Source organism: Nyctereutes procyonoides, unplaced genomic scaffold (assembly GCF_905146905.1).
Source record: "Nyctereutes procyonoides isolate TBG_1078 unplaced genomic scaffold, NYPRO_anot_genome, whole genome shotgun sequence".
Lineage (NCBI taxonomy): Eukaryota > Metazoa > Chordata > Mammalia > Carnivora > Canidae > Nyctereutes > Nyctereutes procyonoides.
In genome coordinates, this window is record NW_026575139.1 from 22,098,864 (window position 1) to 22,112,144 (window position 13,281).

Consider the following 13,281-nt stretch of genomic DNA (forward strand, 5'->3'; position numbering starts at 1 on the left):
GTCATTGCTTGGGAAAAGCTACACTTTAGGACAATAGTTTGGTGTTGGCAGGTTGACTAATTTTGAGTGACATACTGTTTTAGCCCATTTTGCATTAAATTTCAGATTTGGAAACCATGAATTTTCTCTGACCCAGAGAATGAAAGTTTTCTTCTTTCTCTAACAACTGTGTATGTTGGTGATTTTGTTTTGAAAGTAGAGTAGAAATATTAGAACTGTTTGTTTTTAGATTTCAGTATTCTGGCCAAATAAGGTCTCTAAAGTAATAGTCCTTTGTATACTGAAAGCTTTATATGTTTGTCTATAATGCAGCCACTAGAGATGAATCCAACATTGGTAGTTTATAGAAGTACCACTCAGAGGTTCATACTAACCCTAAGTCTTAGCCTAACTCTTACCCTAACCTAATAGGGGAAGCTATGCATGCGTAGGATGTATATAGGAAAGCTCTGTACCTTACTCTTAATTTTGTAAGTATTTTAATTTTTTAAAAAGTGGGTGGGTTAATGCATGAAGTTTTTTAATGCATTTAATAATTCAACATTAACTGGTACATGTTGGCAAATGCGTATGGAAAGAGGGGACACTTCTTGATTGTTTGGGACTGTCTTGAGCATTGTGTAATGTTTAACATAATTGCCACTACCTATTAAATTCCTGTAGTGCCTTGAAGGTAGCAGCAATGCCCAGTTTTAAAACCACTGACTTTCCTGTTTTGGAAGTAGGAATTGGCTACTAAATATGGCTTTAAAATGGGGCTTTAAAAATTCATTATCATTCAGGGGCTGATATTCACAGTCTTTGACATAGAAGAAAATAGCTTATTGGGTTATTGAATTTGCATTATAGTGCAAAGATTTCTGATTTATTTCAGAGATCTGGTTTTTTTCAGAAACCAGAGTTCTCACTGAAATATTAATAGTGAAAGGTCAAGAATGGTAAATGCTATCCCCGGGTATAAGAGATTAAGAAAAAGGCAAGATTGCAAGGGATAATATTCTAGGGCAAGTCTAAGGCCATAGATCTCTACATGTAAAATAAATACTGTATACGTAAGACTTATAGTAATACAAAATTGGTAGAGGAAAAAATTTCTTGAATTAAATTTTGATGGAACTAAATGCTTTTATTTTTCCCTAGTTGTGATTTGAGTGATAAATCTTGAAATAAAATCCTTGGTATTTACATTTTTCCTTCTGAAATAGTTGTATGGGAAATATTACATATGTGATAATTACCCAAAAGAATGCCTGTAACTAAAAAAATAAAAATTAAAAAAAAAATTAAAAAAAAAGAATGCCTGTAACTCCTTCCTCCCCCCCAAAGAAATAACTCCCAGCAACTTACCCCAAGATTGTATATTGCCTTGTTCCTATGATTTCACAAACTAGCTAAGCCTAAAGATAGTGTTTGAGCTCATTTGTGCTCCTCATACCTTCTAGGGTATATTGTATTTTTCAGATAACCCTCCCTAGCCCCCTTGCCTCCTGGGATATACTGAGTTTCTTCCGCACATTTGATTCTAAAGCAATAAAAATTGGGGGTTTTATAGTTAATTACCATGGAGGAATCTTGCTCTTCAGATGTCCTTCACTCAGCTTTGTGAGATGCTAGAATCTTATTGATGCTCATTTAAAGGATTATTAACTTTGGAATACCCAAATAAGAAGCAGCAAATGGCTCTTGTATGCTAAATTATGTTGAGCACATATGACTACCAGGGAGCCATTTACTTAGAATCCCTTCCTGTAATGATTGCTGTGTAAAAGTAATTAACTCTTCCTAGTCTAGATATTATTTTCTAGAGTATTATTATATAATCTTAAACTCATGTGGTATCAATTTTTCCATCTTGAAAAGAAATATGACTTTTGAGGTCAGTTACTTACTAGCTGTGTGATCTTAATGTACTGAGCCTCACTCTTGTCCCCAGAGTGACTTTTAGGTCCCTTCCAAATGAACACTGAGAGGTTGATGATACTAGCAGTTCACATATCAGTGGTCATGTTTTGTGGTAAACTATCTACATTTTCTTCCCTCATCCTTAGTCTCATTCCTGAGAAAAAACAAGCTAGGGATTTTAGTCTGTAGCCATGAGATACTTTTTTCTGAGAAATCCACAGATTATAGAGAACATTCTATAGGGCCTAAAATATAATCACCTTTAGCATAGAACTGAGCATCTCTAAAATTCATATATTCATTCATTTGTACAAAAAGTACTGACTTGAGTGCCTCCTGTGGAGCAGGCCTTGTTACAAACCCTGGAGATAACTAATGAATAAGAGATTCCTCATCAATAACAGAGGTATAATTATTGTACATACCTCAGAATTGATAACAGAAAAGTTCAATTAGTTAATATATATAAGGCAAAGAATAGTGCCACAAAATAAGTGCTTAATAAATTTTAGTTAATATTATTACTTTAATAGAGTATATAAATAAACAAGTAAAATGGAAACTAATTCCATACTATGAGCAATGCTTTGAAGACAGTAATCAGAGTGCTGTGACACTGAGTGATTGGGTTTGGAGGAGTTGCTGCTTTAGCAAGGGTAGTCAGGAGAGGCCTCATCAATGCATTCATGACCGTTGAACTGATACTCAAAGGTTGAGAACTCACATGAAGAACTAGGAACAATACTTTTAAGGCCCAGAATTTGGGGGAAAAGCATGTTGTGTTCAAAAAACAGGAAGAGCTAATGATATTGAAGCATAATGAATGAGGAAGTGAGAGGTACAGGGGGAGATTAAAGCCACTTTGGAAAGCCAGGTCAGGTTATATAGGCCATGAAGTGTTTTTTGCTCTGTTGTTTGAAGTAAGAAATTAAGAATAGCCTGCATTTCCTTTAAGCTATTTTTTGGCCATTTATTTATTTATTTATTTATTTATTTATTTATTTATTTATTTATTTACTTGAGAGAGGGATTGAGAGTAGAAGTGGAGGATAGGGAGGAAGAGGGACAAGCAAAGCAGACTCTATGCTGAGCATGGAGCCCCATGTGCAGTTGGATCTCACCACCCAGAGATCATGACCTGAATATCAAGATGCTTAATAACAACTGAGCCACCCTGGCACCCCTTCTTCAAGCTTTTTTTTTTTTTTTTTTTAGATTTTATTTATTTATTGAAAAAGAGAGGATAGGGGTTTAGGGGCCGAGGGATAGGGAGAAACAGGCTCCCCAATTGACCGGGGAGCCTCACGAGCCATGATCCCAGCCTGGGGCCCTTTGAGCCAAAGGCAGACACCTGACTGAGCCACCCAAGCACTCCTCCTTTAAGCTATTTTTGAGGAATGTCATGGTAGAATGTAGTTATTGTTATAAGACTTTGGCTTATAGTAGTGATTTTTGAAGGTCTTAAGTACCTGGGAATTTGGTTTTCTCTCATATTCATTAGTTCTTTTTTTATATGTGTATCACAAATTCCTGACTCAAGCAGCAAAATCTAAAATGCCCTCCTTTTGCTAAATTTTCAGTACCTCTTTTTTTCTGTAAAGTCTGCCATGTAAGTTTTTATGAAAGTATTCAAAAAGTATAGATGGACCCAAAAGTAAGTAATACTCTGTTTGGTAGGGGCCTACCATTATTAGTGTCAGCCTCATAGAAACATGGCAAGCCCAGTAGAAATTATAGCCATCCTAAGTTTGGATAATGAGTATGAAATAAGTTGTGTATATAGAATATGTTTTGTTTTTTCTTTTTTTTCCCACAGAAGAAAGTATTCTGGGTTTCTTAACCATGGCACATGTTTATTTTCTTAGTCTGTGAATATAGTTGATGCCAGAAAAGACAAACATAAGTAGGGTGAGATCAATAAATTTTCCAGGGATCCCTGGGTGGCGCAGCGGTTTAGCGCCTGCCTTTGGCCCAGGGCGCGATCCTGGAGACCCGGGATCGAATCCCACATCGGGCTCCCGGTGCATGGAGCCTGCTTCTCCCTCTGCCTGTGTCTCTGCCTCTCTCTCTCTCTGTGACTATCATAAATAAATAAAAATTAATTTAAAAAAATGGAATCTTTAAAAAAAAATAAAAATAAAAAATAAATAAATAAATAAATTTTCCAGGCCCTGAATTTGGAAATTATTTGGTAACCTGACTTAAATCCTAATGAGCTTATAATCCAAGATAATGGTGCTATAGGCAATTTATATCATCATTAATTTCAAGTCTTAGCCTCAAAAATAAGGATCACTGATGCATAAGATTTTGTTGGCACGATTTATTTGGATACTGATTTGATTAGAAGATCTCAAATAATTTAAATGCATGAGGTCAAAGGAAAATTATTAACTTATATAGCCAGGGCAATAATTTGTGTATATATTTTAAGCTTCCTTGGTTTTAAAATCTAAAAGACAAAAATCTGTGTCCCAAATTTGTAAGTGTGCTGACTTCTGAAATGACTTAATGAGGTTGCTTCTTTTCATTTTCTGCTTTTCTTGAGCCTGCTTCTGTTTGAACATTTTAGGTCATTTATAGCAAGTATACTGACCTGGTTCCCAAGGAAGTCATGAATGCAGATGATCCAGATCTGCAAAGACCTGATGAAGAAGCCATTAAGGAGGTAACAGGGCATTGAAAGATATATAATTATTTTAGATGACTTTTTACGTATGTGTTAACTTCCAGACCACTCAATGTGGTATTTCTTATTTCAGATAACAGAAAAGACAAGAGTAGCCTTAGAAAAATCTGTATCACAGAAGGTTGCTGCAGCCATGCCAGTTCGAGCTGCTGATAAACTGGCTCCTGCTCAGTATATTCGGTATGATCTTGCCTGGAAGTCTGTTTCATGTAGGACTTGATTGGAGTTGAGAGTCTTGATATTCTTTCACTATCCTACTTAGTCACAATTGGAAATGCAATTTTTTGAATAGTGAGGTGAAGCCTGTTGACTCTGTGCAGACTATTGAAAGCGAAGAATCTTTTATCACTTAGAAGATATTAGCTATTATGCTATTTTCAAAACATATTTTTTGTTTGTAGAAATTAACAATTACAGCATATGACCCAAACCACAAATACTACCTACAGTTTCCCATTTATAATAGGTTTTATTTTTTTATTTTTATTTTTTTATAATAGGTTTTATATAATGCATATTTATATAATATTTACATAATGGTATAAATGATATATTGGTTATGTCATAATTTATTAAATAGTTATATGTAATAATAGTATAATAACAATATCAGTATACTAATATCCTAATATAATAGGCATCTTTATAATATAAATTTTGAGGGATTTCATTCAACTAAAATCTTGTATAAAGAGATGATTCACATGTAGATATTACAGGAAAATTCAGAGTTTTAGGGCTGCTACTGTTATTTTTTTTCTGTTTTACAACCTATGATTAGTCAAGAACTACTAATTTCTAAGCTACGTGCTGAGAATATTCTGGGGCGTTTCTTCTGTAAATGCAAACTTACAAAATAAGTACCATTTCTTAGACCTCTTATCTGTGGAATTGAACACATTTTCCATGGTAGAAAATGGAGGAGGATGGATTATTTGCAAGCTAATATGACTCTAGTTCACATTTTGCTTATAACTCATAATTGCTGTTAGTTTTCTTATCTCCATTGCTACCTGCTCTGTCTAAATATTTTGTAAATTTTCTATTAATACTTTATAAAAAGAATTGACAGTAGCTTAGAATTATAACAGAACAAAATACCTATTGAGTTTGAACTAGTCATACCTTTGGTTTCATTTGCATTCTTCAGATACACACCATCTCAGCAAGGAGTGGCTTTCAACTCTGGAGCTAAACAGAGAGTTATTCGGATGGTAGAAATGCAGAAAGATCCAATGGAGCCTCCAAGATTCAAGTAAGTAGATGGCTTCATGAGAATAAAGCACTATTCTTAAAAAAGATATTAGAGGAGAAAAATATCTCCAATGTCCATCAGTAAGTTAGTGGATAAGTAAATTGTGGGACATCTATACATGGAATAATATTGATATTAAAACAGTATTAATTGACATTAATTAAACTTTTAATACATGAAATAACATGGATAAATCTCAAAATTATTATGCTGAGTAAAAGAAACCAGACAAAAACAAGTACATTCTGTATGACTCCAATTATAAAAACTAGAAAATGCAAACTAATCTGTAGTGACAGGCCACAAAAAGCAGTGCTAAAAAGCATTCACAGTCACAAAAAAAAAAAGATCTGCATTTCAGCTGCATTCTGATGAGCCAAGACCCTACGTCTCCGAAGGCAGCCCACATATTTTTGAAAGAGCACTCTAAGGAGAAACAAGCTTGATCCCTATGCCATTATCAGGTTCCCCAACTACTAAGTCAGCCATGAAGAAAATAGAAGACAACAACACACTTGTGTTCATCATAGATGTCAAGGCCAACAAGAACCAGATCAAACAGACTGTGAAGAAGCTCTACGACATTGATGTGGCCAGGATCAACACCTTGATCAGGCCTGATAGGGGAACAAAGCGTATGTTCGGCTGGTTCCTGACTATGATGCTTTGGATGTTGCCAGCAAAATTGGGATCATCTAAACTGAGTCCAGCTGGCTATAAATCTAAATTTTTTCACTATAACAAAAAAAAAGCATATTACTCTATGAAATGATAATGATATTGTGGAGGTGAGGTGGGTAGTGATGGTGACAAGGTTAGCTGTGTTGTAACAGTTGTGGAAACTGAGTGATGTGTGATAGATGAGCATTCATTATACACTCTGTTTTTGTATATGTTTGAATCTTTACAAAAATGGGAAAAAGAGATTTGATACAAATTAACCAAAATGGAAAAAAATGTATAACACTCTGGTTGTGCTTTGATTTATCCTTCAGGATTAATAAGAAAATTCCCCGAGGACCACCTTCTCCTCCTGCACCTGTCATGCATTCTCCTAGCCGAAAGGTAGTTTTTGCTGTAGTCTAGCTAATCTTTTTTTATCATAGTTACTAATTTTATAAAAAAAAAACCTCACATAGAACAAAGCCTAGATGCTTATACAGGTACATTTTACTACACTTAACTATTTTTTAATTTGTTTTTTAAGATCAAATAGGGACCCACTCAGGACTATAATGTGTAGTTCCAGAGTGCTTATGAGAATGTATATAAAATGTTAGCTATTAGTTTTCTTGCTATTAGCCTGACCCCTGCTCTTAATGGAATGAACAGGGTCTGCTCTTTGACAAGCAGGATATTATCAATAGTTATAGGAATTGAATACCTAGGATTAATAGGCCCCTGATAATCTGAATGACATTTTTTAGGTATGATTTATTATCCAACTAAAAGAACAACTTTTCACTTCAAAGAAGTTTTATCACTTTGTTTTTTAATAGATCAAGTCTTTATTTTTTTAAAGATTTATCTATTTATTTTGGAGAGTAAGTGGGGGGAGGGGCAGAGAGAGAGAGAATCCCAAGCAGACTCCCCGCTAGCACAGAGCCCAATTGGGCTCTGTCCCATGACCCTGAGATTGTGACCTGAGCCAAAACCAAGAATCAGACGTTTAACTGACTGAGCCACCCAGGCACCCCTCATGTCACTTTAAATACAGAAAAATACTAATTAGCATTTATAAGTATCAAAAATAACTTATAGATTATTTTCCGTTTTTTAAATTAAATTTATTACTAAAAACCATGGTATGGGAACATAGTATATAGAGCTACCAAACAAATGGAATTTTGGCCTTTGACTAAATCTATTCATATGTCAATGTCTGCTGAACTGTCTTTGAAGAGAAAGATTGCACATGGTTTTTAGATGGACCGCAAATCTAAAAGTGTCTCTTCTTCCATTCTTTTGTCTACTCAGATGACTGTGAAGGAGCAACAAGAATGGAAGATTCCTCCTTGTATTTCAAACTGGAAAAATGCAAAGGTAATTAAGTTGTCATAAAATCAGTCTCCTACTATCAGAACCTACTGGAAAACAGGAAAGAGCTTCAGCCTCAGAAACTTTCACTAAATCCTGAGCATCTCACTTAACTGAATGTTTTCAAAAAGGAACACCCAACTTATGTGACTTTTTTTTTTCAATGTAATAGAAGCATAGTATGCCAGTCACATGAATACTATAGAAAAGAAGCATATAGAAAAGAAATAGAATAGAGTAATATATCAATGAATGATAGTATTCTTTAGAAAATTTAGAAATTGATATCTAAAACTATCTCTGAAAGAAACCAGTATAAATGATAATATGACAAAACAGAGTAAATGGATATATTCAGTCCTTTAATTTTTAAACATTTTTTTTCTGTTTATAACAATATGCGTGAACTATTTAAATCCTATATATATATCTCTAAGCATCAATGCTTCCGGGTGTCATAAAGAATCTGCAAAACAATGTAAAATATATTTTCTTTTCCTTTTTTTTTTTTTAAAGATTTTTATTTATTTATTTATTTATTTATTTATTTATTTATTTATTTGAGATAACGCACGTGCATCCTCAAGGGAGAGGAGGAACAGAGGGAATGGGACAAGCAGACTGCACTGAGCACGGAGCCCACCTCAGGGCTCAATCCCAGGACCTTGAGATCGTGACCTGAGCCAAAACCAAAAGTCAGACACTTAACTGACTGAACCACCCAGGCACCCATGAAACATATATTTTCTAATCACTATTTCCTATTTCTTCCAAATCATGTTTCATAATTCTGTTTTTGTTTGGTGAAGAAGACTACTTTAATTTGTATATTAAATATAAATTTTTTCTTAAAGGAAGTTACGTACTCATCCCAAAACAAAAAGATTATTGGATGATCCATTTTGGGTTGATTAACCTATATATAATTATGTGATATCTTGAGCTGATTCTGTAACACTCCCATTTATTAGGAATAAAGACTATGGACAAGAGGTCAACATTTGGGAATGTAGTAAAAAATCTGGAAAAATAAAGCTAAGCCTGAAATGTCCTAGATGTTCAAGCATATTCCTCGAGTTATTGAAAATAGGATGCAAAATTTCAGTTGAAACAGTGCACATTAAACTACCTCTGTGTACTCTTAGTGACTTGTTTCACTTTTGTATGACTGTTAAATTACTTGAAAAACAGCTATCTAGCTATTTGCTAGTGATTTCCTTTTATTATAACTCATTATTAACATGAAAATATTTTGCTCAGAGCTTGGGCTCTAACGTCACACAACCCAAGTTTAAATTTTAGCTCATCTGTTATTAACTGTGTGCCCTTGGGGACATTACCTAAGCTCCCTACCTCAGTAGCAGCATCTGTGAAATGGAAACACAGTGTTACCAGCCTTCCAGAGTCACAGTGAAGGTGAAATGGGACTACAGATGTGAAGTGCTTTTAAATTGGCCTCCATAGGAAGCCCTCCATGTTAGCTGCTGCTGCTGTTACATAACTGCGAAAAAAGATATAAGATAAAAAACTTCAGTTCAGTGGTGGTCAAAATGGACATTTAAATCTGTTTTTAAAGAATATATTGCTGCTCTTTTATGACTGGTATTTTCTGCCTGCTGTCACACAGGGGTATACAATTCCATTAGACAAACGTCTGGCTGCTGATGGAAGAGGCCTGCAGACAGTTCACATCAATGAGAATTTTGCTAAGCTGGCCGAAGCCCTCTATATTGCTGATCGGAAGGTTGGTCTGTTATAATTAAATGGTTTAATGCTCTTGATAATTTGTAAATCCATTTTTGGTTACCTAAGATATTGTTTGTCTGTTCCAGTTTAATTGACATATCACTGTAAATTTTAAGCCATATAACATGATGGTTTGATTTACCTAAGATACTGCCATTTATGCTACAGTACTCAGTACCCAGAGAGGCTCTCACCTGCAGCATGTGTGCCAGAGGTGGCAGGTGCTATTTACAGTTCTATACCTGGTCTAGCCTTTGTAGACTTACACACATACCCTCCCACTGGCAATCCAGCTTCCACATTCTAGAACGATGGTTTGCTAGGCTAATCTCATTTTGAAAGAGATTGCCGACTGCTGTTTTTAGATTTCATGATTTATTTGTTTTAATTATAGATGTCTCCCAAAAGGTTGGTAGCATAGAAGGGCAAATAAACATTTTGATATTTGAATGCTATAGGAAATGATAGTTATAATATTGGTTGTCTTTTAATATTATGGCATTAATATTATTAATGTGTGACTTAGAAGTTCACATACATTATGGCATGCATCTAGAGCATAGAGAAGTGTATCTCCTGAATCGTAACAAGAACCCTTATAAAAACCATTTCTTGCTAAGGCTTTATCTTGAATAGACTTGCTTGATTTTGAACACATGCTATGTTACTGATATTGAAATTTTCTTTACTGGAATCTTTTTATATTTTGGGTTGTTTCTGAGAAAGCACTAGTGAAACAGTGATTTATAAGATTGATTGGGGTCCTATACTTTCAGCCACTAAAATATTTTCCAGAGTGAAAATCTAAGTTTGGATTGTATTCCAAGCAAGGTTTCTTTTAGTGGACAAGAATCTTTGTTTTAATCAGCAATAACAAATCTAAATTCTTTATAACTTCTCTTTCAAGACAGACTTTAGTTACAGTGTTGGATGATAGCTGTAACTTAACCCTAGTCGTGTCTTATTTAACATTCAATCTTACTAACAGGCTCGTGAAGCTGTAGAAATGCGTGCTCAAGTAGAGAGAAAGATGGCACAAAAAGAAAAGGAGAAACATGAAGAGAAACTTAGAGAAATGGCCCAGAAAGCTAGAGAGAGAAGAGCTGGGATTAAAACCCATGTGGAAAAAGGTATGACATTCTCTTTACTAAGTTGAATTTACATTGTAAACAATACATACCTCATTTTAGAGAATCACTGTTGTATTTACTGCACATAAAATTAATACACACCTATAAAGAAAACATAGATGTTTCCAAGATCCTGGAATCGAGTCCTGCATCAGGCTCCCTGCAGGGAGCCTGCTTCTCCTTCTACCTTTATCTCTGCCTCTCTCTCTGTGTCTCTCATGAATAAATAAATAAAATATTTTTTTAAAAAGTCTTTGGGATGCCTGGTGGCTCAGCGGTTAGGCGTCTGCCTTCAGCTCAGGGCATGATCCTGGAGTCCCGGAATCAAGTCCCACATGGGGCTCCCTGCATGGAGTCTGCTTCCCCCTCTGCCTGGGCCTCTGCCTCTCTTGTGTCTCTCATGAATAAATAAATATAATCTTTTAAAAAGAAAAAGAAAATGCCAATGTTTCACAAATAACATAAAAATGAAAGAGTAACTTCTATTAATGAGCTGTAGTAGTAGAAAATAAAAGAATATATGTTTAAGGAAGTATGGAACTACACTAGACGTTTTTAAAGTTCAGAGTAATAATAGATTTAAAAATCACATTCAAATGATGGGCTTGATTTGTCTCTCATTTTAATTTTCTTAAAACTTAGAAAATTGAGGGGCAGCCCAGGTGGCTCAGTGGTTTAGCGCCACCTTCAGCCCAGGGCCTGGTCCTGGAGACCCTGGATTGAATCCCGCATTGGACTCCCTCGGGCATGAAGCCTGCTTCTCCCTCTGCCTGTGTCTCTACCTCTCTCTCTCTCTCTCTCTCTCTCTCTTTTTCTCTCTCTCTCTTTCTGTGTGTGTCTCTCTCATGAATAAAATAAATAAAATCTTTTTTAGAAATTAGAAAATTGAGATCCCCAACTGAATAATTCAGCTCCCCCACATAGTAAAATAATCCAGTTTTTCTATTTTATAGGCTAATACACTAAATCATTAAATCTGCTAGTATTTTTCCTCTGGCTTTATTTAGTGGTCTACACTACTTTAGTAATTCATTTAAGAGAAGAGTAATTCTAATTCAAGAAAACTGTGAGGGTTGTTTTTTTTCATTAATAAACCCTAGACTAGTACAATTATTCATTCAGCTCATATTGAGCACCTACTATATGTAAGGTTCTCTTTTTTTTTTAAGATTTTATTTATTTATTTATTCATGAGAGACAGAGAGACAGGCAGAGACACAGGCAGAGGGAGAAGTAGGCTCCATAGAGGGGGAGAGAGAGAGAGAGAGAGGGAGGTAGAGACACAGGCAGAGGGAGAAGCAGGCTCCATGCAGGGAGCCCGACATGGGACTCGATCCCAGATCTGCAAGATCAGGCCCTGGGCCAAAGGTGGCGCTAAACCACTGAGCCACCGGAGCTGCCCAAGGTTCTCTTCTAGACATAAGGATTTCTGTTGTTGGAGGTATGGCAGTAAACATTCTAGTGAGTGTAGAGAGACCAAAAAAGTTAATTATCATTACTAGATGATTAATAATAATAGTATAGTAATAATTGCTATGGAGACAAATAAGAAAAAGGGACAAAAGTGCCAGGAGAGGGTAGGATGAACCTCACTTCTGAGATGGTAACATTAGCACAAAAACTTGAAGTAAGGAATTGAGCCTTATAGATATCTAGGGTTTTGAAGAGCATCCCAGATAGAAGGAACAGCAAGTGCAAAGGCCCGGAGTTGGGAGTACTCTTGGTATGTTAAAGGAAAAGCAGGGAGGCCAGTACAGCCAGATTGGAGCAAGAAAGCTAAGTAGTAGACAAGGTATCAAAATAGAGTAAATAGGAAAGGTAGTAGCCAGATCATGTGTGGTCTTTAGCCATTTAAGGAGGTGGCTTTTATTTCAAATAACAAGGGAAGAAGTTGAAGAGTTAAGCAGAACAACATGATCTGCCATACATGAGCAGGCTGTGAAGTGGGCATGTGGGGGAGTAGGGAAGTCATTTGGAGGGCTAGTGCAGTAATCCAGATGAGAGATGATAATAAGAGAGGCAGGGAAAACACTGCCAAATACAGATGTATTCTGCAGGGAGAGCTGACAAAATTTGCTTATGGATTAGGTAGAGGTATGAAAAAAAAGAGTCAAGGATGACTCCAGAACTTTCTTTTTTAACTCCAGGACTTTTAACATGAGCAATTAGGAGGCATTAAGTTGCTATTTACTAATAGTGGGAAGATTGCAGGGGAAGCAGTTTGGGAGGAAAAGATTAGGAGTTTAGTTAGGTTTAAGGTGGAGGTATCAAGTAGGCATTTGGTTAGAGGAGTCCAGAGTTCAGCTATAGGGAGGTAACCAGGATTAGAAGTAGTGATCCGTATCCTTGAATCATACATAAATGACTTAATGAGGCAAGATATAAAAACCTGCCTATTGTACATACACTTAGCCACTGATGGTAATTAGAAGTAAGATTTCCCTATATCTTAGTCTCTGCACTGGTAAGAAAAAAACAAAACAAAACACAGAATGGCTCTTGAGGAATTAGGTAAAATTCTG

General features: G+C 35.6%; 1 protein-coding gene across 1 annotated transcript in view; it reads left to right on the forward strand.

Moving 5' to 3' along the window:
* Window positions 1–13,281, forward strand: part of SNW1 (SNW domain containing 1) — a 34,238-nt gene that overhangs the window by 15,271 nt on the left and 5,686 nt on the right. The window contains exons 4-10 of the mRNA XM_055304121.1: window positions 4,475–4,570; window positions 4,665–4,771; window positions 5,742–5,846; window positions 6,842–6,911; window positions 7,824–7,889; window positions 9,511–9,627; window positions 10,618–10,759. Coding sequence (XP_055160096.1) covers window positions 4,475–4,570; window positions 4,665–4,771; window positions 5,742–5,846; window positions 6,842–6,911; window positions 7,824–7,889; window positions 9,511–9,627; window positions 10,618–10,759 — 703 coding nt within the window. The remainder of the gene's footprint in view (window positions 1–4,474; window positions 4,571–4,664; window positions 4,772–5,741; window positions 5,847–6,841; window positions 6,912–7,823; window positions 7,890–9,510; window positions 9,628–10,617; window positions 10,760–13,281) is intronic.